This window comes from Taudactylus pleione, unplaced genomic scaffold (genome assembly GCF_031769625.1).
Source record: "Taudactylus pleione unplaced genomic scaffold, aTauple2 ptg000734l, whole genome shotgun sequence".
Taxonomy (NCBI): Eukaryota; Metazoa; Chordata; class Amphibia; order Anura; family Myobatrachidae; genus Taudactylus; species Taudactylus pleione.
The window spans coordinates 4,219,954-4,246,825 of record NW_028285136.1 but is presented as its reverse complement, the minus strand read 5'-3'; the positions used below and the strand labels follow the sequence as shown (position 1 = coordinate 4,246,825).

Below are 26,872 nucleotides of genomic sequence, written 5' to 3'. Positions count from 1 at the left end.
ATGCCCGCTCTCCACGCAGCCATGCACGGCATCAGACGCGTGAAGTCATCTAAACACTGCCTGAATATCTAAACGTCCACTCCTGCAGGTGCGGGTTTTTTGCCATTCAATTAGGTGCGTGATTTTTTTTTTTCATGCCGGGAGGTTTTTATTCACGCACCTCCAGAGCAAGCGTGATTTTTCCTAAAAACATTATTTTTAGGAAAAAATAGTGGGACTTGCTCTGGCACCCCCGCGGCACCCCCGCCTTAGAACTAATTAAGCAATTGGAAGTTTCCAATTAGCTCAATTAGTCCTTAATTAGTGACTGTGTGTGTGCATGAGTGTGTATGTGTGTCCCCCCCAGTGTTAGTGTGGCCCCTCAGAATGGGCGCTGGGAGAACTACATTTCCCAGCAGCCCTTGCCCCTCCCACCAGCCCCTGGAGCCCAATGAGCATATTCTCAGTTTTGTGCTATACTAATTAACTCCAGACAACCTCACAAGAGATAACCTGTATGAGAAATGTATGGATGATGGATGCTCTAAGAGCAATATATCACTATGTTATCTGATCTGTTTCTAGAATAATGTATGTGGAAGTATTCCAAATTGGCACCCTGATAATTATATGAGAGATACAGTAAGTGCTTTTGGAATTCCCAAACAATCAATATGGATATAGTCCGTATTTGCACTGTGAGAACTACTGTATATGATAAATAAGTGCTCTTTGAATGAATATTATAAGTAGGGTTTGTGAAAGAGTGAATACTGAAATAAATCAATCACTTTGATCTCTGAAACCTGGCTCAAGAAACTTTGATACTGTATATTGACATACGGGGATTGCAACATTGAGTGCAATTCTCCTTATAGTGGATACAAAACGTAACAAGGGCACATCATAATAAGACTGAGAAATAGCATGTTGGAGAGCAAGATCAGTATTATTTGTGTGATTTATTTATTCACAAAAAAAAAATTGTTTAGACGCATGACTGCTTTTAATATTTCACTGGAGTTGCATATTATTTTATTGAAATTAATAAAAGTTATGTTTTAATATGATTTTTCTAGTGCGCCAGCAAAGAGACATTCTATCTTCTTTTCACCATGCTTAAATGTCAATTTGAATCTGATTGGTTGCTATTGGCAACATCTAAACTTCCAAAAACTCTCACGTTAGTAAATATACCTCAAAGACGCAGCTACTGTGCTTACTGCATCCATCTCTAAGTCAGGCCCAATATTTCAAAACATAATACACAGCAAATGCTACTAACTACTAAATCATATTAAATGTCATTTATTACATAGTGTAATAATGTTTATAAAAACGTTCCCAGCACCTATTGTACTAAAATATTAAGTAATTGCAAAAAATAATACATCAAAGCAGCGGCTGGAAGTTTGCAAGGACACAGGTATTGCAACATGAATATTTTCACACTGGAATTTCTCACAGAAAATCCTTACAGATATCCTGGACTTTTACCTCTGAACAATTTGTCTTAAGGTTGCCATCTGTCTAGGTTTGCTCTGGACAGCCTAGAAATTAGGACATCTGTCCGCTGTACGGAGCTTTAACAATCCCAGACAGATTTACTAAGAATCATGTTTTGGTCAAGTTTAAAGACGATTGGAATCATTGGAATTTGTGAGAGTTTTTTAAGATCAAAGACTCAAATTTACTAAGAATCGTGTTTGACAGAATCATGATTTCCAATGGTGTTTGCAAGAGCATTTGTCTTTTCTCCCCCATGTTGAAACTATCTGAACACTCCCGAACATGAAGCCTGCACAGATCAGTGAAATCCATGCAGGTTTCTGTGTGTATAAAAATATAAAAAAAAACATGGTGTGGGGTCCCCCAAAGCATAACCAGCACCGGGCTTTTTGAACTGGTCCTGGTTCAGCAAAAACGAGGGAAAAAAATTATGAGGGGTTCCCATATTTCTTTCTACAAGCACCAGGCTCTTATTAGCAGGGGTGTAATGGCACAGCCATGGGTCACACTTGACTGGATCCCCCTGGCAAAGCATTAACCCCCACTAATTATTCAGTACACGCCAATAATGGGATTCCACCTCTCCAGGTAACCCCAAGCCAGGGCTGAAGGTGGGTGTGGGGTTGATAGTTGTAAAGAATAGATTTAAAGTGTCTTTTACATTAGGACTACAAGTCCCAGCGAGCCTGCTCCACATGCTGGTACTTGAAGAAACACAAATACCAGCATGCAGGGAATTAAGGGCCCGCCAGTGCCTATAGTCCCCCTGTAAAAGAAATATAAAAATAAAGATAGTACACGCACACTGTACAAAAGTAAAAAATTTAATACATACTGTATCACAACCGGATTAGGGGTCCCTCTCCTGGGGTAGATGGACTCCCTCTTCACACACACAGCAGCCAGAAAAATAGTACACCAGTCTGGGGTCTCGTACCAGCTGGTCGGTACCAGTCTTTATTGTGCAAAAAGGAAAACAAAACATAAAAGTAAACGCTAGCCCGTCTGGGCGCTAACTAGACAAGCGGTTCCCTCTCTATAGAAATAGTGGGGCCTACTGCCTCCACCATCAACACAAGCGTATGCACAAGACTTTACAGGTTGTTTTCACCAAGTGTCTCTGAGCCAGCCAGTCTGCTTGCTCTCCCAGGTATGAGACACTAGCTTACAATCAGACACAGCCTATATTAGCCAGTTCCAGGTGCAGACCCTAATGAGCCTGCTAACAGACCAAGAAGGTCAAAACCTGGAGTGGCCTGTGGATGGAGCCCTCCCTCTCCTCACATCCACACCCCCAAGACCCAAACCAGCTTTTCAAAAAGCCGACACTCAAATCTGCTTCACTGCAGACTTTTCTCCTGGGGGTTTTTAGAACACATAGGTCAAAAACCTAGGACAAATGTATCTACCACTGACCACTTTACCAGTGTTCCTATCACAATACTCACACTATACTCAGTGAATCCCATTATATGGTTACAAAAAATAAACATACTCACCTAACCCTTGCTGCAGATCCGTCGTCTTCTCCAGTATCATCCCTGGGCCATTAAAAATAACAAATCATGGTCTCGAGCTATAACAGACACAGAAGAGCTGTGTGTATTGTGATAGAAGCACTGGAGAAGTGTGGAATGGCTTCTATGTATGTCCTAGGTTCCTGTCATATGTGTTCTGAAACCCCCAGTAGAAGTCTGTTTGGGAAAAACAGACTAGAAATGTCGGCTTTAGAGAAAAGCCGGTTTGGGTCCTGGGGGTGTGGATGTGAGGAGAGGGAGGGCTCCATCCACAGGACACTCCAGGTTTTGGGCCTCTCAGCCTGGTAACAGGCTCATTAGGGCTTGCAGCTGGAAATGGCTAATATAAGCTGGGTTTGTTTGTGGCTGAGTGTCTCACACCTGGGAGAGCAGGCAGACTAGACTGTTCAGAAACACTTGGTGATAATCCTTGTAAGTACTGTGCACGTGTTTTGTTGATGGTGAGGGCAATAGGCCCTACCATTATTATAGCGAGGGAATCTGCTGTGTAGCTAGTGCCCAGCCTTGCTAGGACTTATGTTTATGTTTTGTTTATGTTTATATTCATTTGGCACAGTAAAGACTGGCGCCGGCCAGTTTGTATGAGAACTCCTGACTTGTATCCTGTTTCTATGGCTGCTGTGTGTGAAAAGTGGGAGTCCATCTACCCCAGGAGAGGGAGCCCTATCCCGACTGTGTTACAGTACACACACACACAGCTCATCTCCACAAGTGACAGGACCAATGAGGTTCCCTGCACTTACAGAGCTGCCAGCCAACCAGTGGCCACTACTATAGTAACCGGCCAGGTCGCTGATTGGTCTGTCTGTTAGCCAGCTTGATGCTCACATAGAAGTGTGTTTGAAAAGTGTGTTTTGACCCGAGTTTAGTGTTTTTATGGACGTGTTTAAAAACACGATTCTTGATAAATTTCTGGGAATTATTGTTTCTTCTGGAAAGTACTTCCGAGCTTGGCCGATGGTGTATTTAGTTCTATTGGGGTTTTCTTACCAGGGCCATAGCTAGGGTAGTGCGGCCGGTGCCATCGCGCAGGGCACCACTGGTCAGGGGGCGCTGTTTGGGCCTTTCAAATTTCTGTTTATTATCATTCTTGCTTGTAGCTTCCTTTTATTTCATCCCCAGCATCTCCTGGCCTCTCCTATCTCTTCCCTGGCCCTTCCCCATGAGGCCATGGCCCTCTCTCAGGTGCACTATATTATGTCCCTATTTATCTCCAGCATCTCCTGGCCTCTCCTATCTTTTCCCTGGCCCTTCCCCATGAAGCCATGGCCCTCTCTCAGGTGCACTATATTATGTCCCTATTTATCCCCAGCATCTCCTTGCCTCTCCTATCTCTTTCCTGGCCCTTGCCCATGAAGCCATGGCCCTCTCTCAGGTGCACTATATTATGTATAATAATCAGGATTTGTGATATATGTTTTCACTGCCATAGATTTGTTATGAAGATCAGGATTTATCTTGACACTATATGACTGCCATTCTTAGTGAACAGTGCTGTAAAATTTATTCTGTGCTTATTTATTATCAGCTGATTTACACATCCTTATAGAACCATCAGTATTTATCTCTTCTTTCACTGTTTAATATATTCACCTTTTTCTCCCTGACATAGTTTAACACTATGTGAGCAAAGGGTTGCTAAGAATTTTTTGATTGTTGACAACAGTAATGTTTTTCTGGATCATGTTGAAACGATTCAATTAACTAACCAGTCGACTATAATATATTTTTCCCAATTGAGGGTTGATAGTGACCTAACACCTGATGGTTTATAAATTGCTGCTGACATTAACATTATTTGTGAACAACAGCATGTATTCCTGACTGTTATATGGCAAAAGATCACCTCTCGAACTGTGCTGTGATTCTTGTTGTTTGTTATTATTTATTACCAAAGAGCAGATTTTAACATCTTGGAAATAATTTTATATGGGTACAATTTCAGGAGGTTTGCATATTATGCACAGACTTTAAGATACACCCTCTGGATATGTCTCCGTGATCTATATTGTTATTATGATTGCAATGATTCATATGCATGGGTGACATTGTGATACAGTAGGTAACGGAGTGTGTTATTTCTACTCATTTCTTTCTATTTTTTCAAGAGGCTCTCATTCCGACCTGATAATCCTCTCATTTGTTGTCCTATGCCTTTTGGGTATGACCACCAACAGCAGAAATTGGAGTTGATGACGGGAACCTCTTCTTATTTGCTTTCTCTGTACTACTACACCAGCAGATCTCTCACTCCTCCTCCTCTACAATTGTGTATGAGACTGAGCAGCAGAGCCTGATTGTGGAATCTTTAGCCCCTACTATTTTTATATCTCTGTTTACCGACATTTCCTATCTATTGACCTGGAATTATACCATGTCACTAGAGCCTTTCACTTCTATGACTGTGATATATCTAGTTATACGATCACTTGTTTGAAATTCATCATCTCTAGTTGATTACATCTCTATCTCTACAGCACTCTGTATCTTCCCAGAGGTCCTTATTTCAACTGATAAATTCACTCATTTGCGGTCCAATACCATGGGCATGACAGCAAATAGCAGTAATTTGGTGTGAAGACCAGGAACACTGTTGACTATTGTTCTCAGGGGTTACAATGCCAGGAGATCTCTCACTCCTCTTCCTCCACTTTTTAGTGTGAAAGGAGCAGCAGAGCCTGGAATTGAATTTGATATCCCCCACTTTCTATTTTCCATTTTTCAATTTCTGCTATTAATAACAGTCCTTGGGAATCATTAGAGTACATTGTTACGTTATTATTCAATTGAATACAATTTATTTCATTTCTATTGACCTGGTGTTTTTTACTTTATTTTATCAATACATGTTTCATGTTGTATTGTCTAGTATTTGTTGTTCTATATTTTGCCTACTTTTATCTGGGTTATTGCTAACCTGAGATTAATAAATTCACTCTTTTCACTACTCTTGTCAGATATTCTTGTTATCTGTGTAAGTCTTTTTATTGAATTGTCATAGATATAATAAAAGTTATGTTTTATTACTACCATTTGAATTAGTAGAGTGCACCCATATAGAGTCTTTTGGTTTAAGTTCTCTATGAACCTGAACCTTTTGTTTTTCGGAATCCTATATTAAGTCTAGGTAGCACCACCACCCTGAAATATTTATGGTACTGAGATACCCAGATTGACATCAGAGGTGGCTTTAGCATCCTTACACTATATTATTACTTAGATAGATCTATCCAGGATCAGTGCGGTGAATTTTTCCTTTTTTCCTCTTTCCCCTTCCCTCATTTATGATAATCTGTAACATGACAGTTAGGACCTGAGTTCATCTGCCCCAAAGGATTGTCCTGTCTGTCTTGTGTAATTTGTTATTCACTTAGATGGAGGGGAGAAGGAGAAGAGAGGACGTAGCACAATCACAACCCCTGAGGACCCATCCCCAGTTGCACTTCCTAAAGGGAAGTTATGTCCAATTATTTGCAGACATTAAGTTTACATTTCAGCATACTTACCATTAACATGTTTGTTTGTTTGAGATGTGCGCATCTGTACTGTACATTTACTGAACAATTTTTTTTTTTTGCTTTGCTCAAAGCTCTGAAACAGCCCATTTTCCCTTCTTCGTGCAGCATGGATGCTCAAGGCTCAATGCAATATTGAGCATCTTGAATTAAATATCACACAGTTTTATGTAATGTAGACTAAGCACATGTGATCTAGAAATGGCCAATGATATTTGCTTCACAAGAATTAGACCTTGCAGTTAGACATACATTTGCAGCAGAATTACGATGATCTGCAGTTAGTACGCCTTGAAAAATCCATAGAAAGGAAGACATATAACGCCTGTTATATTATGCTTTAGAAAAAGTACAATTTATAAGTAATATTTATTTCACACAGTAATAACTTGTGATCACGTATTCATATGGTTTTATTCCGACTCTATCTTAGTTAACCACTTGCCTGGCATAGTTGCATTTTTCCAACCAAACCACACAATAATCCGATCAGTGGGGGCGGCTGCAGGAAGAGAATCTTCCTGCAGCTGCCGCTCTCAGAGGGATCTTCCTTCCCTGCACCCTCTCCCCCAGTGTCTGCTGTGCTGCCGATCAGCACAACAGGAGATGACAAGAGATGCTGATTCTTTCATTATTACACAGGAAGATAAAAATAGACAGTCCCCAAAGTGCACAGAAATCTACAGATACCTTTGTGCTGATCTTTCATTTTGGCTCGAGGTTCCCTGTATCATTCTGTTCCACTGCACTTACTTGCTGTATTACAACCATGTGTAACTATATTGTGAACCTACATGTCTTATGGACCCCACAGTGTTATTATGCAATTTATTAAACCTCAATATAATACTTTTAGAGCAGTGGTTCTCAAACTCTGTCCTCAGGACCCCACACAGGTCACGTTTTCCAGGTCACCCAGCAGGTGCACAGGTGTACTCATTACTCCCTGACACATTTTAAAAGATCCACAGGTGGAGCTAATTATTTCACTTGTGATTCTGTGAGGAGACACGGGAAAACATGTACTGTTTGGGGTCCTGAGGAAAGAATTTGAGAACCTTTGTTTTAGAGCATCTCTTATGTAGTGAAGATCAGTGTTTCCCAAACTAATTACTCAGGAAGTACTAACAGTGCTTGTTTTCCATGTCTCCTCACAGAACAACAATTGAAATAATTAACTCCACCTGTGGATTTTTTAAAACGTGTCAGTGAGTAATAACTACACCTGTGCACCAACTAGGAAATATGGAAACCATGCACTGTTATGGGGCATACACACTAGAGCAGTGGTTCTCAAACTCGGTCCTCGGTCCCCACACAGGTCACATTTTCCAGGTCACCCAGCAGGTGCACAGGTGTACTCATTACTCACTGACACATTTTAAAAGATCCACAGGTGGAGCTAATATCTCACTTCTGATTCTGTGAAGGGACTTGGAAAATATGCTCTGCTCGGGCTCCAGAGGACTGAATTTGACAACCTGTGAATTAGACGATAAAAGTGAACGATAACAAGATTGTTCAACGATATATTGTACATATCGTCCAGTGTATATGCACCAAGCAACCAACGATGCACGCTCCCACGGGACGTTAACGATATTTGCTGTCGTGCAAACAAGCAGTCCAATATGACGATATATCGTCAGAAAGAGCCTGTTCAGGGATGTGGCAGGATGATGTCACTGAACGATATAGTTAATGATATCGTTCAGTGTGTACACCCAATATTTTTCACCAAAATCGCTCAGCGCATCGTCTAGTGAGTATGAGCCTTTAGTGCTCCCTGAGGAATGTTTGGGAAACACTGGTGTAGACGTTCATAACCCTTATATTTGCATCACACATGCTGAGGCTGGCGTGCCACCAAATCACTGGTTTCTGACTACCCACTCTTTAAAGTTCCCAGTAGTGCTTGAATTGGTCCCAACTAGGAATAGTTTCTATTATGAGTCATTGGGGCCTATGTATCAAAGCTTAATGAGAGAGAAAATTGTGAGATATAAATCCCTAACCAATCAACATGTAACTTACATTTTATAGGCTGTGTCTGATAAGTGACAGTTAGGAGCGGATTGGTTAATACTTTTCTCTCACAATTTTATCTCTCATCAAGCTTTGATACATAGGCATCATTATCACCTATAACTTTCAGGGTGTAGTGAATCCTAAAAAGAGAGAATGTGAGAAACTGCTATGTTCTAATTAGAATGCAAGATAATTAAGGAGGCGTCTCTTGTATTAGGTGACCGTAGGCCTGTTTATATGAGGTAAACATGAGTAGCTGCTTTGATAATAGAGAATTTACAAATCTTGTGACATGAATATAAAACTCACCCTCAGGCAGAACCACCATGTTATTTGAAAACACACAGTAAACTGCCAGAGTCATTGATTAATTGTATTACAAGATACACTGTACATTCAGTATATACCTTTGGGAGTTGAGTAATTTGGAACAGAACAGTATACACAAACATTGTAAATATTATTTTGTAGATATTGACTTATCAGTGTGTGATGTGTTATTATTAAAATGGCAATATTTGTATATTTATTATAGTAAGTATTGCAATCTAGCTAAATCAGAATTATATTTATAAGGATACACAACTATGAATGTTATATACTGTATTTTTTATTATATGTTATTAGTAAATATTGCATTTTCGATCGCACCCATTAATAAATAAATGTCCCTCTACATATCATACAGACATATAGGGCTCTATTCAGCAATAGTGATGATGTTGCCCTGAATATTATTGGGTAACATCGTCGCAATTTTTTACCAATTATTACATTTTATGGGGCATATGTAAAAATGCTTGATGTGAGATAAAATTGTGAGATATATATCACCAACCAATCAGCTCCTAATTATCAATTTTTAAACACAGCCTGCAAAACGTAAATTAGAATCTGATTGGTTGGTCGTATATATCTCACAACAAGCTTTGATACATATACCGCTAAGTCTGCTATTCAGCAATTTTATATGCTGGGACAGTGGTTGCGTTAACACAATGTCCCTGCGATGTTACAGAAGGCATTGTATTCGGGATTCTGTTTCTGCGCACGCGCAGTCATGCGCTCGGGAATAGTCCCCGTCCCTGCTTTGCGGTGACCGCTGAGGGCAAGTCCAACTAGACCCTGTCGAAACTGTCCAAATTGATTGAAATGTGTACACAGGCTTTATACTAGTGTGTATACATTTATATTTATGTGCTTTTATATTTATAATGTATATATACATTTTAAATATAAAAGCACAAATATAAATGTATGCAGACTAATATAAAGCCTGTGTACACATTTCAATCAATATGGACAGATTTAACAGGCTGGAGATGTACTTACCCTCGGCGATCACCGCAAAGCAGGGACGGAGACTGGGAGGAGTTTCAAGATCCTGCAGGGGCTTGTGGGAAACTTTTCCTTAGTCCCTGCAGTTTCTGGGATAATTAAGGACTTTCGTCATATAACGCCATTCTGAGATGTCGTTATATAAAGTAAATATTTTCCGAGTAATTTAAACGTTTTTTTGCTTTGCTGAATAGCAAAAAGCATTAAAGCACTATAGAGATCAATGTCTGATCCCTACAATACGGTACTCTGTGATATGGGAATTAAATTTAGAAGATAATTGCGTTATCTTCTCTATTATCCCATTGCTGAATAGGGGATTTACATAAAAAATGCCGAAATGATAGTTTCCGCATTTCTTATGTAAAAAAAAAAAAAAAAATCATTCCTGAATAGACCCCATTTTATAGTAGGTATTGTAGACATTGGATATACAATCACACACACAACATGTATATTTCCCATCCGAAATGGGCGGTTCCGGGACTTGAGTGCACAAAGTATTTACTTGAAAATGACCGACGTTTCAGAGCCAACCTTGATAAGAGTTGTGTGGGCTCTAAAACGTTGGTAATTTTCAAGTAAATACTTTGTGCATTCAAGTCCCGGAGTGCCCCCTCTTCTTTCCTAGGATTGAACAAGCACCTACTGTATGAATATTCCTTGGGAGGGCACCCGGGCACCCTGCCTTTAGTTTGGACTGTGAGTCCCGATTGATTTTGTGTGATATACTGTATATATAATATATACATATATATATATATATATATATATATATATATTATATATAACACACACATTGGTAAATAGAGAGGGTACAGGAGCTTGAGGCACACTTATGGGGACTAAAGTGGGTGTGGTATTATATGTCGACATTCATCATGTAGACAGTGATGGAATGCCGACATATCATCCCTGTTGGCCCACTAACATGCTCCTGATGGCTGTAGCAGCTCTAGCGCAGCTTCCGGGTCCCAGCAGTCATGACCTCTGCTGCTCCTGCCTTCCGATGAGTATTACCCCCATCCCTAAACCTAATCCCTACCCCTCCCTGTAGTGCCTAACCCACTCCTCCCCCTGCAGCCTAACCCTAACCTTCCCCTAGTGCCTAACGCCCCGGCACAGCCTAACCCTAATCCCTACCTCTAACCCTCCTTATAGGGCCTAACCTTAGCCACGCCCCCCAATCTAACTGTAACCTCCCCTAATGCCTAACCCTCCGTGCAGTGTCTAAACCTATCCTCCTCCCCCGCAGCCTAGCCTTAACCTTCCCCTAGGTCAGGGAATGGGAACCTCAGGTCTGGGGGCCGTATAAGGCCCGCGGAGTCATTTTGTCTGGCCCTCTGAACTTTTCTCTGCTAGTCTCATCTGGCTACCAGGGTGCCTAAAATAGCACCCTGCAGCCAGAATCGATGCACCAGTGCCGCCAGGAGCCCTTACAGCTCCCTGGAAAATCCTTAGGATGCCCCGGGCATAGCTGTAATCGCCAGGGATTGTGGCCCCGCCTCATGTAATGTCACATGGAGGGAGCGTGGCCTGCACCTGGCCCGCGAATAATGTTATAAAATGGCCCTTGGCAGAGAAAAGGTTCCCCTGCCTTAGGGCCTAACCTGAATCGGTATGAAATACCGCCAGCCGCATGGACGGTGGTTCGATTCCTGGCAGTGCCTGGCCGACAAAAGCAGAGTTCCCAGCAGCAGAAGCCCGACAGCACTGGAAATCCTGATCGTCGTTAAGGTAAGTATAAGCTAACCTAACCCTAACCCTCCTTAGGCGTGCCTAACTCTAACCTCCCCCTCTAAGTGCCCCCCCCTTCCTCGCTGCCTAAACGTAAGTCCCCCGGGGGTGCCTAACCTTAAGTCCCCCCCGGGGGTGCCTAACCCTAACCCTCCCTCTAGCTAGCCTAACCCTCCCCCCCCCCCACACGGCTGTCCGCTCGCGGCGCCCGGCATCCCTTCGATCGGGATGCCAGGCGCCTGTCTCCCGGCGTCGGGGAAATGACAGGCGTCTAGATATAGACGCCCGGCATTTCACCCTCGCTGGGAAGCCGGCTGTCGGTATTAAGGCAGCCAGTTTCCCGATTGTATACCGGTCTAACCCCCCCCCCCCCCACACACACACAGTCATTTTTAAATTAACTGTAATGTCAACATAATGAATATTGACATTATGACTGTCGGCTTGTATAAAACACACTAGAATACATTTAAGTAATCAACGTCTCAGAACTTGTATTCATTATTTCGTCAGGATTAGCAAAATGATAAATGCAAGTTCTGAAACATTGCTTACATAAACGGGTCAGTGTGTTTTATACAAGCCGTCCAGAGTGTCACACACAATCAGCTGGCTCCAGAGTGTCTCACACAAACACACACACAAACAGCTGGCTCCAGAGTGTCTCACACACAAACAGCTGGCTCCAGAGCGCCCTGTGCCGGCACTGCCCCTTAACCACATGACGTCATGCTGTCGTGTAGAGGGGCCTGGGCCACCGGCACCTGGAAGTGCAACACTGCCCAGAGCATCCGGAGGAGGCTGCAAAGACTGCAGGGTGTCTGTCTGGGCAGTACTGCAGCAGTGATACTGGCTGCAGGGTGCAAGCACCGTGCTAGCCAGTAACAAAGGCCATGGGGTAGTGATGGTGCTGCAAACAGAGCCCTGCGCTCTGTGCAGCATCACCGGTCGCATACCTGCAGTTATGGCACTGTATGCAGTCAAAACACACCCACAACACAGGCCACACCCCTATGTAAATCACAGCTACACCACACTAGTCACAACCCCACATCACCAGTCACACTGCTGCAGCACTGGTCACACCCCCTGCAGTGGCACACAATAGGCCCTTCATAAATTTCAGCTCCAGGCCCATGTGGACATTAATCTGGCACTGGGCGCCGGCGCACCACAGCCTGACTCCAGCACTTGTCACCTGGCCGCCCGCAGTTGTGTCAGTGACAGCCTGAGCCGCGTTACAGGTTTCTTCCTCCCTCTTCGCTCCCGGCCCCTAGACGTGCGTGTGACGAAAGCGGTCGGGGACTGCACTGCACAGGAGAGGAGAATGGAAAGAGGAGCTGCCTGGGACTCACCGACCCACCGTGGAGGGCGCCATCCAGGAGGGGCAAGTGAACAGAACTGTACACTGCCGGGCTGACACTGGGGATGGGGAATAGGAAGTGTGGTGGCATGCACTGCAGTGAGCGCAGGAGGCACGCTACTTCTTGGAGGGGGGGGATACAGATAGAAGCACAGAGAGGAGTAGGGGTACAGATAGAGGCAGAAGGGTGCACATAGAAAGACACAGAGAGGAATATGTGGTACAGACAGGCTGAAGAGGGTACAGTTAGAGGCACAGAAAGAATACGGGGTACAGAGGCAGAAGGCGGTACAGATAGAGACACAGGGACAGAAGGGAGCACAGATAGAGGCACAGAAGAATAGAGGCCCTGATTCAGAGCCGGTCGCTCTGACAGAGCGCTCGCTCTGAATCAGGGCTGGTCTTTTTTTTTTCTTTTTTAAAACGGCCTCCTGGCCGCTTGCATAGCTGTGGGTGACCACCCACAGCTATAGCGAGCAGCCAGGAAGATGGTCGCGATGGTCAAGACCATCGCGACCATTGGGCTTGCGACGAGACCCTTGTGGTAGGGTCTCGTTGCTGCAAGCCCCAGAGAGATTTCGGCTCTAACAGAGCCGAAATCTCTCCCACTGACATCACTTGGAGGCGTTCACATGGAAACGCCTCAGTTTGGGCAGCCACTCCACCGGCCCGCCCACCAAAGGGGGCTTGCTGTCACTCAACATCTGCAGCATGCCCCCTTTGGTATGAGACCCAGAGCGACGGCTTGCCCGTCGCTATCCGGGTCTCGCGCATGCGCACGACTGAGCCGACTCCATCGTGCGCAAGCGCTGTGGGCCACCATCAACCCGGTTGTGAGCGCTCAACGCTTGCGACCGGGTCTGAATCAGGCCCAGAGTGTACAGACAGAGGAATAGAGGCAGGAGCATCCTAGGGCAGGGTGGCTACTGATGACAGTCATTGTGCCCCCCCACCCTGGACAGAAACAAGTGAGTGAAGTTGGGCCATGAGTGACACACAGCAGTGAGCCCTGGGTGGAGAGCGGTGGGGTAAATAAGGTCACAGTGAGTAGAGGGACTCAGAGAGGACAGGGGTAAGATGATAGTGGCACAGGTTGCATTTAGCAAAAGACTATCTTTGTAGATCATTTATGATTTTAAAAAAATTACATTACACTCACATGTTGACCACCTCCACTTTACCAAAATTCACTGTGGGGAGGGGGGGGTGCGCTAGCATAGGCATGCCCCGAGCACCATGCTACCCCTCTGTGTGTGCGCGTGTTCCTGGGTCCTAGTACTGTACATGCATCATGGTCTCAATACCTATCACTACTATAGACACTCAGTGGCTCCTTTATTGTCGGTTGCACATAAATTTTAGAAGGATAAAATGGCACATGTTGTATTACACTGGAGGGTGTGTCTATGTGCAGAGGAAGGGGGGGGATATATGATGTCATACAGATTATGCTGAGATATCTCATGGGGGGGGAGATGTACTAAGCCTTGAAGAGTGACAATGCACCAGCCAATCAGCTCCTAACTGCCATGTTACAGGCTGTCTTTGAAAAATGACAGTTAGGAGCTGATTGGCTGGTACATGATCTCCATCCACTTTCTCTCTCTCCAAGGCTTTGTACATCTGCCCTGGGATGTGATCTAGACCAAGGTGGGATACTTGTCTGCGATGTAGAGGGGCTATTTTATCAAATTGAATGTGAATGAAATATAAGATAATGAATTTAGATAACAAACCACACAACTTCCATGTAGGTATCAAATTATATTGCTGTACAACGACAGTCCGTGATGGGATTGCGGTGCTGGAATGTCATGCCATGTGGGTTAGGAGCTCAATAAGCTCTCCTGCTTCCATCGCAACACAGCTCATATTAGGCAGTGTTCCGATGGGTTTCATCCAGGGTACAAGGAGGTAATAAGTCATGTGGCAAGTGGGAGCCAATCTCACCACTGTCATTTTGGAAGATATAACCCAATATGCTGACTTTAAAAGTGTGTGCTGTAGTTTATAATGGTGCTGTGAGGCGACTTGTCACACAATAGTCATTTCTGGCCTCCCACTATGTGCCGTACATAAGACCTTACAGGTAGGTGTAGTTATTTGGGTTGATGTCTTCTCCTGTGTGCTGCTGCCGTTGCTTACTGGGGAAGGCTTTCTCCTTAGTCAGTTTGCGAACTGCTGATAAGATGGAACCCACTTCAGATGGATCCTATTTCTGTTGTCAAGTGCTTCTGGTAAGGAAACACTTTCAGGTATGCAGCATCAAAAGTGTATAATCCAACATGCCTGGGTCACTTTGTAGCTTTCTTCAGGGATAAGGTGCAAATCTTTGAAATACTGGGTAGGTGCCGCCAAACACAGTCTGAAAAGTTTGTGGCATGATTTCCAAAAATGTACTGGAAACATTCCCTAGAGATCCTGGACCATGTTGAAATGCTGGCATCACACAGATTTGTCAGCTGCACATACATGCTTGGAAACTCCCATTTGACTACAAAGAGTGCTCTACATTAGTGGAACCCACTTTGGTCTGCCGCTGTAGCTTATCCTCTCTACAAGGTTCAAAGTGTTTACAGAGCAGCTCTTCCACATACAACATGTGTGTCATACTCACCTCCATCCAGGCGCCGCTCTCCGTAGCATCCACGATCTTGGCAAAACAAAAAAATTACTTACGAGAACCAAACGAACATGTGTAAATAAGTGTATGTTGTTACATATCCCCACACCTCACGAAATGACCGAAATCATTGTTATTTCTCACAGGCCGCCAGCCAATCAGAGGCCGCTTGACATGTAGCTGCCGCTCTTTGGCTTGGGTACACGTGGGGCCCAGCCAATGAGTGGCAGCTACATGTAAAGCAGCAGCTGATTGGCTAGCGGCCTGTGGGAAATAATAGATGATCCCGATCATCTGTCATTTCGCGAGGTGCAAGTATATGTGACAACATAACCTTCCACCTGTTCGTATGGTTTGCGTAACTTGTTTTTGTTGTTTTGAAAAGACCCGTGGATGCTACGAAGACCAGCGCGAGGATGGAGGCGAGTATAGGATCTGTTTTGCAGGTAAATCTAAACGGATTTCTACATGGGACAAGGGGATGTGAACACCTGGCAGCAGGTAAGTATGTGAGTGGGCTAGGTGTATGTAATAAACTTTTACTGTATATGGTGTGTGTACTGTCTTTGTTTAACTATTTATTTTACAGTGTGGGTACAGGTGCCGGCTGCCACTTGTAGTTCCACTGTAATATACAATAGTTTACTACTATTTAACAATTTATTACCCCTGTAACCACAGCCCAGGGGTGCGGGGAAGTGCCCTGGGCTTCAGACCAAGCCTGGGGTTTTGGGAGAGGGGGGGATCCCTTCTTGTAGGGGTCCCCACCTCCCCTGAGATCCCCGGCCTGGCTTGGGGTGTTAATGCTATGGCCATGGAGCCCCGGTGATAGTGTCTCCTGGCTGTGGCATTACATCCCGGTCGGTTTGGGTCAGATGCTGGTTTTAAATATAGGGGCACCCCTATGCATTTTTTCCCCCTATATTTAAAACCAGGACTGGCCCTGCAGCCTGGTGCTGGTTCCTAAACTATGGTGGAACCCTACTCGTTTCGTTCCCCGTAATTTTCAAAACCAGGACTGGCTGACAAGTCCGGGGCTGGTTATGGCTTTTGGGGGGGACCCTACGTAATTTTTTTTTTTAAAACCCTATTTTTACTATTTACAGGCAGAAACATACACATATCACACTGATCTGTGTATGTTTCTGGCAAACTCGCAGCTCCGGAGGGGAGTGTTTAAAACTTCAATTTGGCAGAGAGTTTGCTGTCATCTCACCCGAGACTGTCATCTCGATTCTTGGTAAATTTGCGAGCTGTATATTTTAAGTGAAAAGTACTTCTGAGTTTGCCCGATGGTGATAAGATTCGAGTTTACGATCTCTCCCGAATTTTACGAGTGAGAAGAGAGAACTCTCTCACAAACTCACCAGAGTTTGCCTTTAGTAAATATGCGAGATGAAAAACATGCCTGAACTCACCCGAGATTGTCATCTCGACCAATTGCGAATCTTAGTAAATTTACCCCTTACAGTATATAACATTTTTTCCCCATTCTGGTATTTGGTTCCAACAATAAGTGAATTTCTTGACCATGCCTTGATGTTTTTATGCACTGAGTTGTTGCTACATTACTGGCATAGATATTTGCATTAATTAGCAGGCATACAGGTGTCCCCAATAAAGTGAGTTTATATTTTGATCAATATTCTTGTCATAATACAACTAACTCCATTGTTAGCAAAATAAGTACAACTCTCATTACTATAGATATTCAGCCATATACTCCAATATTATTCGACATACTGTATATAACCATTCTCAAAATACAGTGCTGCCTACAGGCTCCTTTACTCTTGCCAACTAATGGAGAGTGTAAAAATCAACAAAGACCCTGCATCAAGTCGGCTCTTGCTGGGTCATCTTCCGATCACTCGCCACCTAGTACAGTAAATGTTGGATCCCAATTAATACAGGAAAACACTTCAGCAATTGGATCACTACCAAGAATATGTAAATAACTCAGAAGTGGCACAATTGTAAGACTATACTATAGCAACCACTCTTGGGCATCAGATATCAGATACAGGCTTGCTGTCCTGCTGTTGAGGCTTCTATTCTATCACTACCAGCACGGCAATGGTCCTGCTTCTCTGTCATACACAGATCAACAGACCTGAAGGTCCTCCACCTGTCCATATAAAGCCAGACCTCATGCACAGGTCTCAATTAAACAACCCCTTCTCCCTTCCCTGCATGGTCATCAGTTCTAAGATATCCTATTGTAGTCTTCAAGGAAATAATCTCTATCGCCTGCTCCACAATTGGAAGGTCCCCAATCTTTGGGCAGAGACATGTCCTCACCACCCTGTTATAAAATTGGTCAATCATATCTTCTAGGAGCTAGAGGATGTCAGCTGCTGTTCATCTCACTGAGGACCACTTGTCTGAAGTGGCTTCACAATGTCTGCCTACATAATAGTCCTAAAAAGGAGCCTAGTCCTTTGTGATGTGATTAGCAAGGCTTTGTTCTTGTGTTAGCACCCTGTACAGTGTTGCTCTTTGGCTGACGCTAGCAATTTTAGAGAAACGGTGCAGCAACATTAATTACAAAGAAATAAATCAGTTGTATGGCAGGAAGCAACTTGGCCAGATCTGAACACATTGCATTAGAAATATTGTTTGTTCTGTTTTAGGATTATCGGCGATTTGTTTAAAAAGAAAAAAGCTTATTGGAACATTTCAGAAAACTGGCAATTGTAGGAAAAAGGTGCAGCAATTCATAGCAACCAACCAGACTCTGCTTTTATTTTCTAACTCAAACACAAATATCAATAGACCTTTGCATGCTTACTTATATGAAGTGCACAGGGTTCACTCGCGCACGCAGGGGGGGGTTTCCGAGTACCCAGAAACCCCCCCCGACCAATCAAATTATTCTTTCAGAGGCCGTAACCAGGGTGGCCACACTGAGCGGAGAATGCTCTTGGGCGGACACGGCCTCTGGAGCAATTTCTATTTGCCGGGTGCCTGCTGCTATGTATATCAGCGGCGCACCCGGCTGTCCTGGCTGCTGTGAGGGTTTTGTATAGATCCCCTTCTGTTGATACATCTACGGAAGGGGATCTATCCATGACCCTGCTTTGAGCCTTTGAGCTCCGCCTCCTCCGGCTCCCGCATGGTGCGCTGGCTCTATGGAGAGACGACATGTCTTCTCTCCAGTGACAACTGCCACAGCGCATACAAGGGAGGGATCGAGGAGCTGGTCGGCGCAGTGCGACGAGGGAGGGTGGCACGGCACTGAGAGGCTAACTGCAGAATCATGTCAGGTCAGTTTCTTTGTTTTTAGTGTTGGCTGGGTAGGTGGTGTGTGTGTGTGATGTACAGTATGTGTGATATATGTATGTGTTGCTCTGTGTGTGATGTGTGTGTGAGTGTGATGTGTGTGACATTGATGTCCCAGGGAAGAAGGGGGGTGGGAGGGTGTTTGTGATGTGTGTGTGTAAGACATAGGAGTCCCAGGGAAGGTGGGGGGGGGGGGCTGTTTGGTGCCACCAAGCTATATCTACACAGACATTGCTGGTTCCAGTGTGGTCCAATTGACCAGGTGGGTGCTGTGCATCTAAAGTCCCAGGAGGGGAGGAGGAGGGGAATATAGTAGCATGAAATACTAACAGCTATGGAGTCTTTTTTTTTTCCTTTGTAAATAAACTGTATAACTATTCCATTTTCCTTTTTATTTGTTCAATGTGACTATTTAATTGGTATAAATGACAAGGTAACATGTATGTATGCTCTGTGTGTGTTTGTAAGTATGTTGTGTGTGTATGTATACTGTGTGTATGTCTCACACACACAACAATCTCTCTATATAAAATAATCTCTCTCTCTCTAAAATATGGAAACCCCCCCTTAAAAATCCTGCGTTTGCCCCTGGGGTTAAACAAAAAAAAGAAAAAGACGGAAAATACACAACACACTGTAGCTTTGTGCCGGTATCACCTGGGTAGCTCAAATATTTAAACAACATTATTAATTGTCCAATAAGATTTATGCGCAGAGATTAATGCATAGCCAGCGGTGTTTGAGAACATGCTAATGAGAGTTGACTACAAAGAGAGAACAGACATGCACGTTACTAAAAAGCTACACAGTTACAGAGCAGAGACTCATCCCGTCCCGTGTGACAAAAGACAAGAGAATGGATCACAAACCTCTCAAGAACTATTGGAGGGATGGCATGGATAGCAGGCAATTCCTTAATTCTTATTTTGAATCAGGCAGTGGATTTCAAGATGAGACGATGGGATTTATTATGGAGAAGCTGCACAGTGCATTAGCAACAGGTGTGTATTCACGGTACATTGTATCCTCAGCTATAGAGCATGGCTCTTCTGAGTTACAGAGCACTTAATTAGGTGACTTTATAGAGTACAGCAGTGGTTCTCAAACTCTGTCATCAGGACCCCACACAGTTCAAGTTTTCCAAGTTACCCAGCAGGTGCACAGGTGTAGTCATTACTCACTGACGCATTTTAAAAGATCCACAGGTAGAGCTAATTATTTCACTTGTGATGCTGTGAGGAGACCTGGAAAACATGCACTGTTTGGGGTCCTGAGGACTGAGTTTGAGAGTGGAGTACAGGGATAACTACATTGTTCCTCTGCTGTGCATAATGGGAACAGGTGAAACGTTCCCTGCACACAGAGAGATGTCCGCTACAGACGTCACTTCCATCCATGGTGCTTTGATTCTCAGACGGAAGAGCTCTCTAACTCACCATACGTTATGCACACAGCACAGAAATGGCGGCAGACTCCAGAATCATAGAAACACAGTATCTGCCATTTTTTAGAATCACAGAAAATTGAAGAATAATATGTAATGTTTCAGGTATATAGATATATAACATACGGTCACACAGATGCTATTGTTTTGAACATGCTTTTTGCCAACACACTGTCTCATGTATACCATGTGCCCATTACTTCATTCAAAACATTAACTCCCAGGTTTCCAGTAATTTATATCATACATGAAGGCACCCAGTATTATGCCATGAAACCTTGAGCTCTATTTCAGTATGTGACCAATGCTGGGATACATTACCTTTCCCCCCTTAAATTACTTTAGCTATACAGACTGTTGCTTTTTTTCATTTTCTTACCCGAGTCTTTCCTTCAGGTGGTATTAAAGGAGAAACCTTATGTGACATCAGTATCGGACCCATCGTTCACCAACTCTTCGAAGTCTGTGAATTTTTTAAGAAGATCACTGTACTCAAATTACATGAGTCCTCTATGAAGGAGCTCAAGAAATGGCTGGACTACGGCAATGGGGATTTTGATTGGACTCCTGCATCACAGCTGTTACCCCAGCTGGGAGGCATCAGGTAACATGCAATTCTAAAAACACAGCACCAGAGGGCATCCAAGTCAGCAGTCTAAAGAGACAGATCCATTATGCACATACTGTACGTCTCCCATATAGAGAGCAAGGGGTACGGTCTACTCACAGCTCTTGAGTCTATGCCACTCCAGGCCGCTATACAGTACTATGGCTTTACATCAATTCAAGCGCAGTAGATCTAAACTTTTTTTTCCCAAACATCATGAAGGAGGACTCAAACCATTAAACAAAAAAAAAATATTACTTAATGGAGAACTATTTTAGTTTTGAATGGTGTTTATAAAGATATAATAATTCTATATAATCGTCAGCTTGCCACTGGCATTACCCCAGACTCAATAGTCCCGATTGTGCCTGTAGGTGCCCGGTGAAGCTTTCCTTCTTTCCCATTGAGGTTAGATACAGTAATATTTTGTTAATGGATTCCAAAGTCTTCAAAAATGAAGCCAGACAACTTACACATAAACAACACTCAACGAGCACTCAACAGGTTCACATTAAATATTGAAGCTCTGGCTGGGCACTCAGCAGGAGTGAGGCACACAGGGGTTAGGGCATTCTAGGAATGGATACGAGCATCATGTAATAGGCTGGCATTCTGCCCTGAGATTATTATTATTACAATTATATCCTTTATTTATACAGTTCCACAATGTGCCTGTAGTGCCGTACAGGGAAATTACAATAGCACACAAAGTACAGTAAATTCATACAGTATAAAAAATAAAAATAAAAAATCCCACAGTAAAATTTCTATACAACAGTGTGACAGCAAATAGCAATAGCAGTCAGTGCCCTGGGAGGGTCAACAGGCAGGATCAGAGCTGATGAGTGAGTGGGCTGGAGACAAGGATAGTGTAGGGCGAGCTATAAGTAGATGAGGGGCCGTGCCCATGAGAGCTTACAGACTAGGGGAGTGGGGATAAACCGGGAGGCAGAATTGGGAAGATATAATGAGGGAGGACAGAGGGCATGAGTTAAGTAGGGGTATTAGGCTTTGATGAAGAGATGCATTTTCAGGGCATATTAAAGCCCTGCAGGGCGGTATAGAGTCTTATAGGGTGGGGGGGTAGCAGCATCTTGGATGCTTGAGTGAGAGAGGGATTCCACCGTGAGGGTGGGCTGAGATGAAATCGGAGATGCAGAAGTGACCAGATAGCCCTGAGCGTGTATTTCGTGCCACTTTGTCCCTTACGACGCATATTATTCACAAAACGATGCGAATGGGACGCGCGAGCAGCTTATGTCGATTAGAATGATATGCAGCATGCCTATCTTCTGTGTGCGACAGCAGTGACACTGTGACTTAGCATTTCGCATGCAGATAGAGCCGCGATGCAGACAGAACTTAGACATGCCGCATATCATTTTACTCAGCAAAAACTACTTGTCAGGATGCCGGCGTTGGGATCCCAACAGCAGTCTGCCAGAATCCTGACCTCTCGATGGTATTAGGGTTAGCAGTCAGGGTTAGGCACTAGGGGGAAGGGGTTAGGCTGCGGTGGAGAGGGGGGGGGGATCAGGGTTAGGCTGCGGGAGGGGAGGGTTAGGGCTAAAACACTTACAAAATTCTCTCGGGATTCTGACTGCTGGGATCCTATATCTAACCCGGTCCATCTCATGGGCGTATTATGGAAGCGTCATGGGAATGTGATTGCATACACCGATGCTTATTCGCTCACATAGGGGGTCAGTCATACACTGACATACTGCACTGAGCATGGGGCTGGTGCAAATTTCTATGGTGGTATTTAAAGACACACCAAGCAAGATGGCAGAGTCTGTAGAGGCTCAGAAGTGGAGGTCTCAGTCCTTGCACATTCAGACGCGCGGTTGTACACCAGGGAAGGGCTTGCAGCAGAATGTGAATAAAGTCGCAGATATGCAAAGGGCAAAAGACTCAGACACAGATGTTGCTACCGGCATTTCCAGGCATCTCAGCGAGACAAGACAGACGTTAAATGCTGCGTTTCAGACAAACTGAAAAAAAAAAAGATATACCTATGAAAAAGGTGCTAAATACACGTTCACATGTGCAGTTATCTATAGCTTTATAATACGATGATTGTTAAATGCCAATAGTGAAAAAAAAATATTTTACATGGGTTTTATATGCAAGGTAATTCAATCCTTAGCTTAAGTAAGGACCAACTTCCTTTATTTTTTAATACAGCTGCCCCAATGCTGCAGACTAGCATAAAATGCGGTTCCTCTGTCTAATGCTGGGTACACATTTAACGATGTGTATCCAGCACGAATTCGAAAGCATACACACTTGCCGATGTCGGGAGCGACATCGCGACGGTGGGGGTCATGCTGCATTCAGTTCTGATGGGCGATGCCACTGACGATGTGTGGGAGCACGCATCGTCCGTGACATTAAGTGTACTGTACGTACTAGACGATGTTGCCGACATGTCATGCGATCCGGCCGGATCGGACGGCATACCCTGTATCGTCTAGTGCACAGGTTCTCAAAAACGGGCCTCAGGACCCCACACAGTGCTTGTTTTCCAGGTCTCCTCACAGAATCACAAGTGAAATAATTAGCTCCACCTGTGGATCTTTTAAAATGTGTCAGTAAGTAATGAGTACACCTGTGCACCTGCTGGGTGACCTGGAAAACGTGACCTGTGTGGGGTCCTGAGGACAGAGTTTGAGAACCACTGCTCTAGTGTGAACAGGCCATAAGAATCCTCCCACAGTTCCATTTGCACTTATTTCTGTCTTGGCCAGTTGGTGGCCAATTCTCAAGGGATTAAGAAGTCTATGTACTAAGACTTTTGGAGAGAGAAAGTGGACGGAGATAAAGTACCAACCAATCAGCTCCAGTCACTATTCAAAATCAGCCTGTAAAGTGACAGTTAGCAGCTGATGGGTTGGTACTTTAACTCTCTCCAAGGCTTTATTACATAGACCCCAAAAAACTGAAAAACTTTAAACAAATACAGAGAGTAGTGAAAGATTGATCGACGGGACATTAACTTATTAATTGACTGTTAACTGGTCAGTACAGCTGGAATGGTGAATATCTATATAGAAAGTGCTGCAGTTATGCTAGTCCTGGAGAGAGGGGTTTGTTTTCATTTAAAAAGAAAATACAAAAAAAAAATCCCAACGAATGTGTCAGCATGATATAGAGGGGCTTTTACTTACATATGAGAAACATCAATGCACTTACTCCAATAAAAAAAAGTCAACTGGACTCTAAATCATTAAAAATGAATGTACCCATCAAAAAGGTTTTACTGCTAAAGGTCAAATGTTTTATAATAGAAGCAAAACTCCAGTGACTACAAAGGGCATAAACATTTACACTCGTTCTCGTGCACATTAACAATGGTAAACGAAGTAAAACTGAAACTGCAAATCTTATTCAGGTAAGTCTATACATTTCTGCACCGTTCCCATTTAAATCTCAAAATATCATTGTTGAATCTTTGACCTCAATTATATTTTTGACTTCGATAGTATAATTAACTGACAAAAAGTTTTCTTCCTGAAAATTTTTCACCTTGGTTGTAAAATATTTCCAAGGAGAAAACGGATCTTAAAAAATTAATTATTTATATATATATATATATATATATTATATATATATACACACACACACAAAATCAAAAAAATGGGGTTGAAAGAGACAAACAAAAATATGAATTTAGCAAAATTGAAATTACAAATGAATTTTTATGCGAGAAATTACTTTTTTTTTCTAACAAGTAATAAAATGTACTGCTTTGCTTCTGGACAACCCTACGTGGCCCTTTTGCATGTCACGTCAAAGTAATTTTTCGTGTTGATGTCAGGAGGAAAAACGACTGTCATCTACAAGGCATTATTATAGGACCTTGGTTAATAAAAAAAAAAAAAAAAAACTATAGCTGTAAATTCAAAATTGCTCCCATATGTACCATATCATCCCTTTAATTCGGGACACGAGAATTACACAGATTTTGTGGCTGCTGACTACAAGTCTCCATTTCACCTGGTTTTAGCTACAGATCCTGTGTAATTCACAATTAATGACCTGGCAAGACTAAATAATTATATACACACACACACATTATATTGTGTGACAAACAATATTTGTGTGACCACCAAGTGGCACTAAAACCTTTTATATTAGAAAAAAAACAAAACATTACTTTTCTCGTGGGAAGGTATTTCGAGGTTTCATACATGTGAAGGGATTCAAAAAGCACAATATAGTATAATATCTCAAAAAAATATTAACACATTTTTTATGTCATAGGAGTTAATATGCCGAAACATATGAACATAAGAAGTAATATAGGTAGATAAGTCCTGCTATCCTTGACGCATTTCTCTGATGAACTTGATTCTTTAGCGTAGAGAATAAGTTTGTTTTCCATTAACCTGTTACACTAATCCATCTAATATTGGGTGTACTGTAGGTTACATTTACAGCCACTCAGCTGTAAGCTCCTCGAAATACCTTCCCACGAGAAAAGTAATACTTTTTTTTCTAATTTATAAAAGGTTTTATCACCACCTGGTGGTCACACAAATATTGTCTATTTTTCACGAGTTTTGTTAGGGGCATAAGGTACCCACGTGTATCCACTAGAGACTGCAATACCGAATGCGCTAGTGGGTTGTATTGTTACACTTATTACATACTATAACTATTAAAGTCTTAGGAATTTGCCTCTTTGGGAATTTTAAAAATAGTAGGAATTACACTAGATAATGGTTATAGCTTTTGTCTTTCATGTGGATAAAATATGAAAAAAAACTGAAGTACTATAAAAAATATAAAATATGCAATCAGACTTACTTAAACCGAATTATATAATGGTTTATTTCCTTAGTGGTCTGGTACAAGGACCGAAGGATGTTAAAGAAAAAGATTCAACAAATTGTACAATTTGACTTCAGCAAAGAAAACCTGACGGATCCGGTGGTGTTACCACAAGCCGACTGTCTGCTCACAGCCTGGGTGCTGGATGTGGTTTGTCATGACCAAGAAGATTACATCAGAAACCTAAGGAGGGTGTCACAGCTGCTTAAACCTGGGGGAATCTTTATTGTAATTGGGTGCCTTAATGGCACCTATTTCACCGCTGGCAATTATAGGCTGCAAATATTTAACTATGATGAGAGTTATGTAAGAAAGACCCTCACTGATGAAGGATTTGTCATTAATTCCTGTGAGTTACTTGAAAGAAAAGTAAAGAGTGATCTAACAGATTATAAGGCATTTATGGTACTTACTGCTGTGAAGGGGAACATTTAGGATGTCTGAGTATTGGGCATTGGCTGGATGATTCCTTCAAAGCATCTCAATAGTTACCTATCTTACCATGAATATACTAACCTTTCACAGCCCTACACTGTAATAATCTACACTGTAAGCTTAACAATACTTTTCACTAAATGTTGATTACCGTTTTTCTCATCTAGCTTGAAATATATTTAATTAAAAAATATAATAAATAATTTGCTAAAATGTTATGATTTTGTATTTTTCATTCAGAGCCAAGTAGATCATATATTGTACTGAGCAGTATAATAAATTCAACATGGTCAACACATGACAGACAAGACCTTTAAGAACCTTACATAATTTTTAAAATGTATTGAATCACTATAATAAAATTGTAGGACACTGTATAGTTGTGATTCCTGACTTGTTTGGGAGATATATACTAATAAATATGAAAAAGTAATTTTTTTTTAAAACTGTTTTGTGGGAGAAAGAGAGAACAAAAGAGACAGAAAGAAGAGAGAAAGATAAAACAAATTAACATTAAAGGGAGAGAAAAAAAAAAAGCATCACAAAAAGAGAGAAGAAAAAAAATGAAATAAAGAACAAGAGAAAAAGAGAGGTATGGATATTATGTATACAAAAACATTACAAAAATATCCAAATTC

At 42.6% G+C, this 26,872-nt stretch overlaps 1 protein-coding gene across 1 annotated transcript in view; it reads left to right on the top strand.

Annotated features, from left to right (window-relative positions):
- LOC148477224 (nicotinamide N-methyltransferase-like) overlaps positions 1–26,234 on the top strand; it is a 35,211-nt gene extending 8,977 nt beyond the window's left edge. The window contains exons 4-6 of the mRNA XM_088457038.1: positions 20,753–20,960; positions 25,393–25,448; positions 25,810–26,234. Of these exons, the coding sequence (XP_088313164.1) occupies positions 20,753–20,960; positions 25,393–25,448; positions 25,810–26,234 (689 nt within the window). The remainder of the gene's footprint in view (positions 1–20,752; positions 20,961–25,392; positions 25,449–25,809) is intronic.
- Positions 26,235–26,872: the final 638 nt, after the last annotated feature.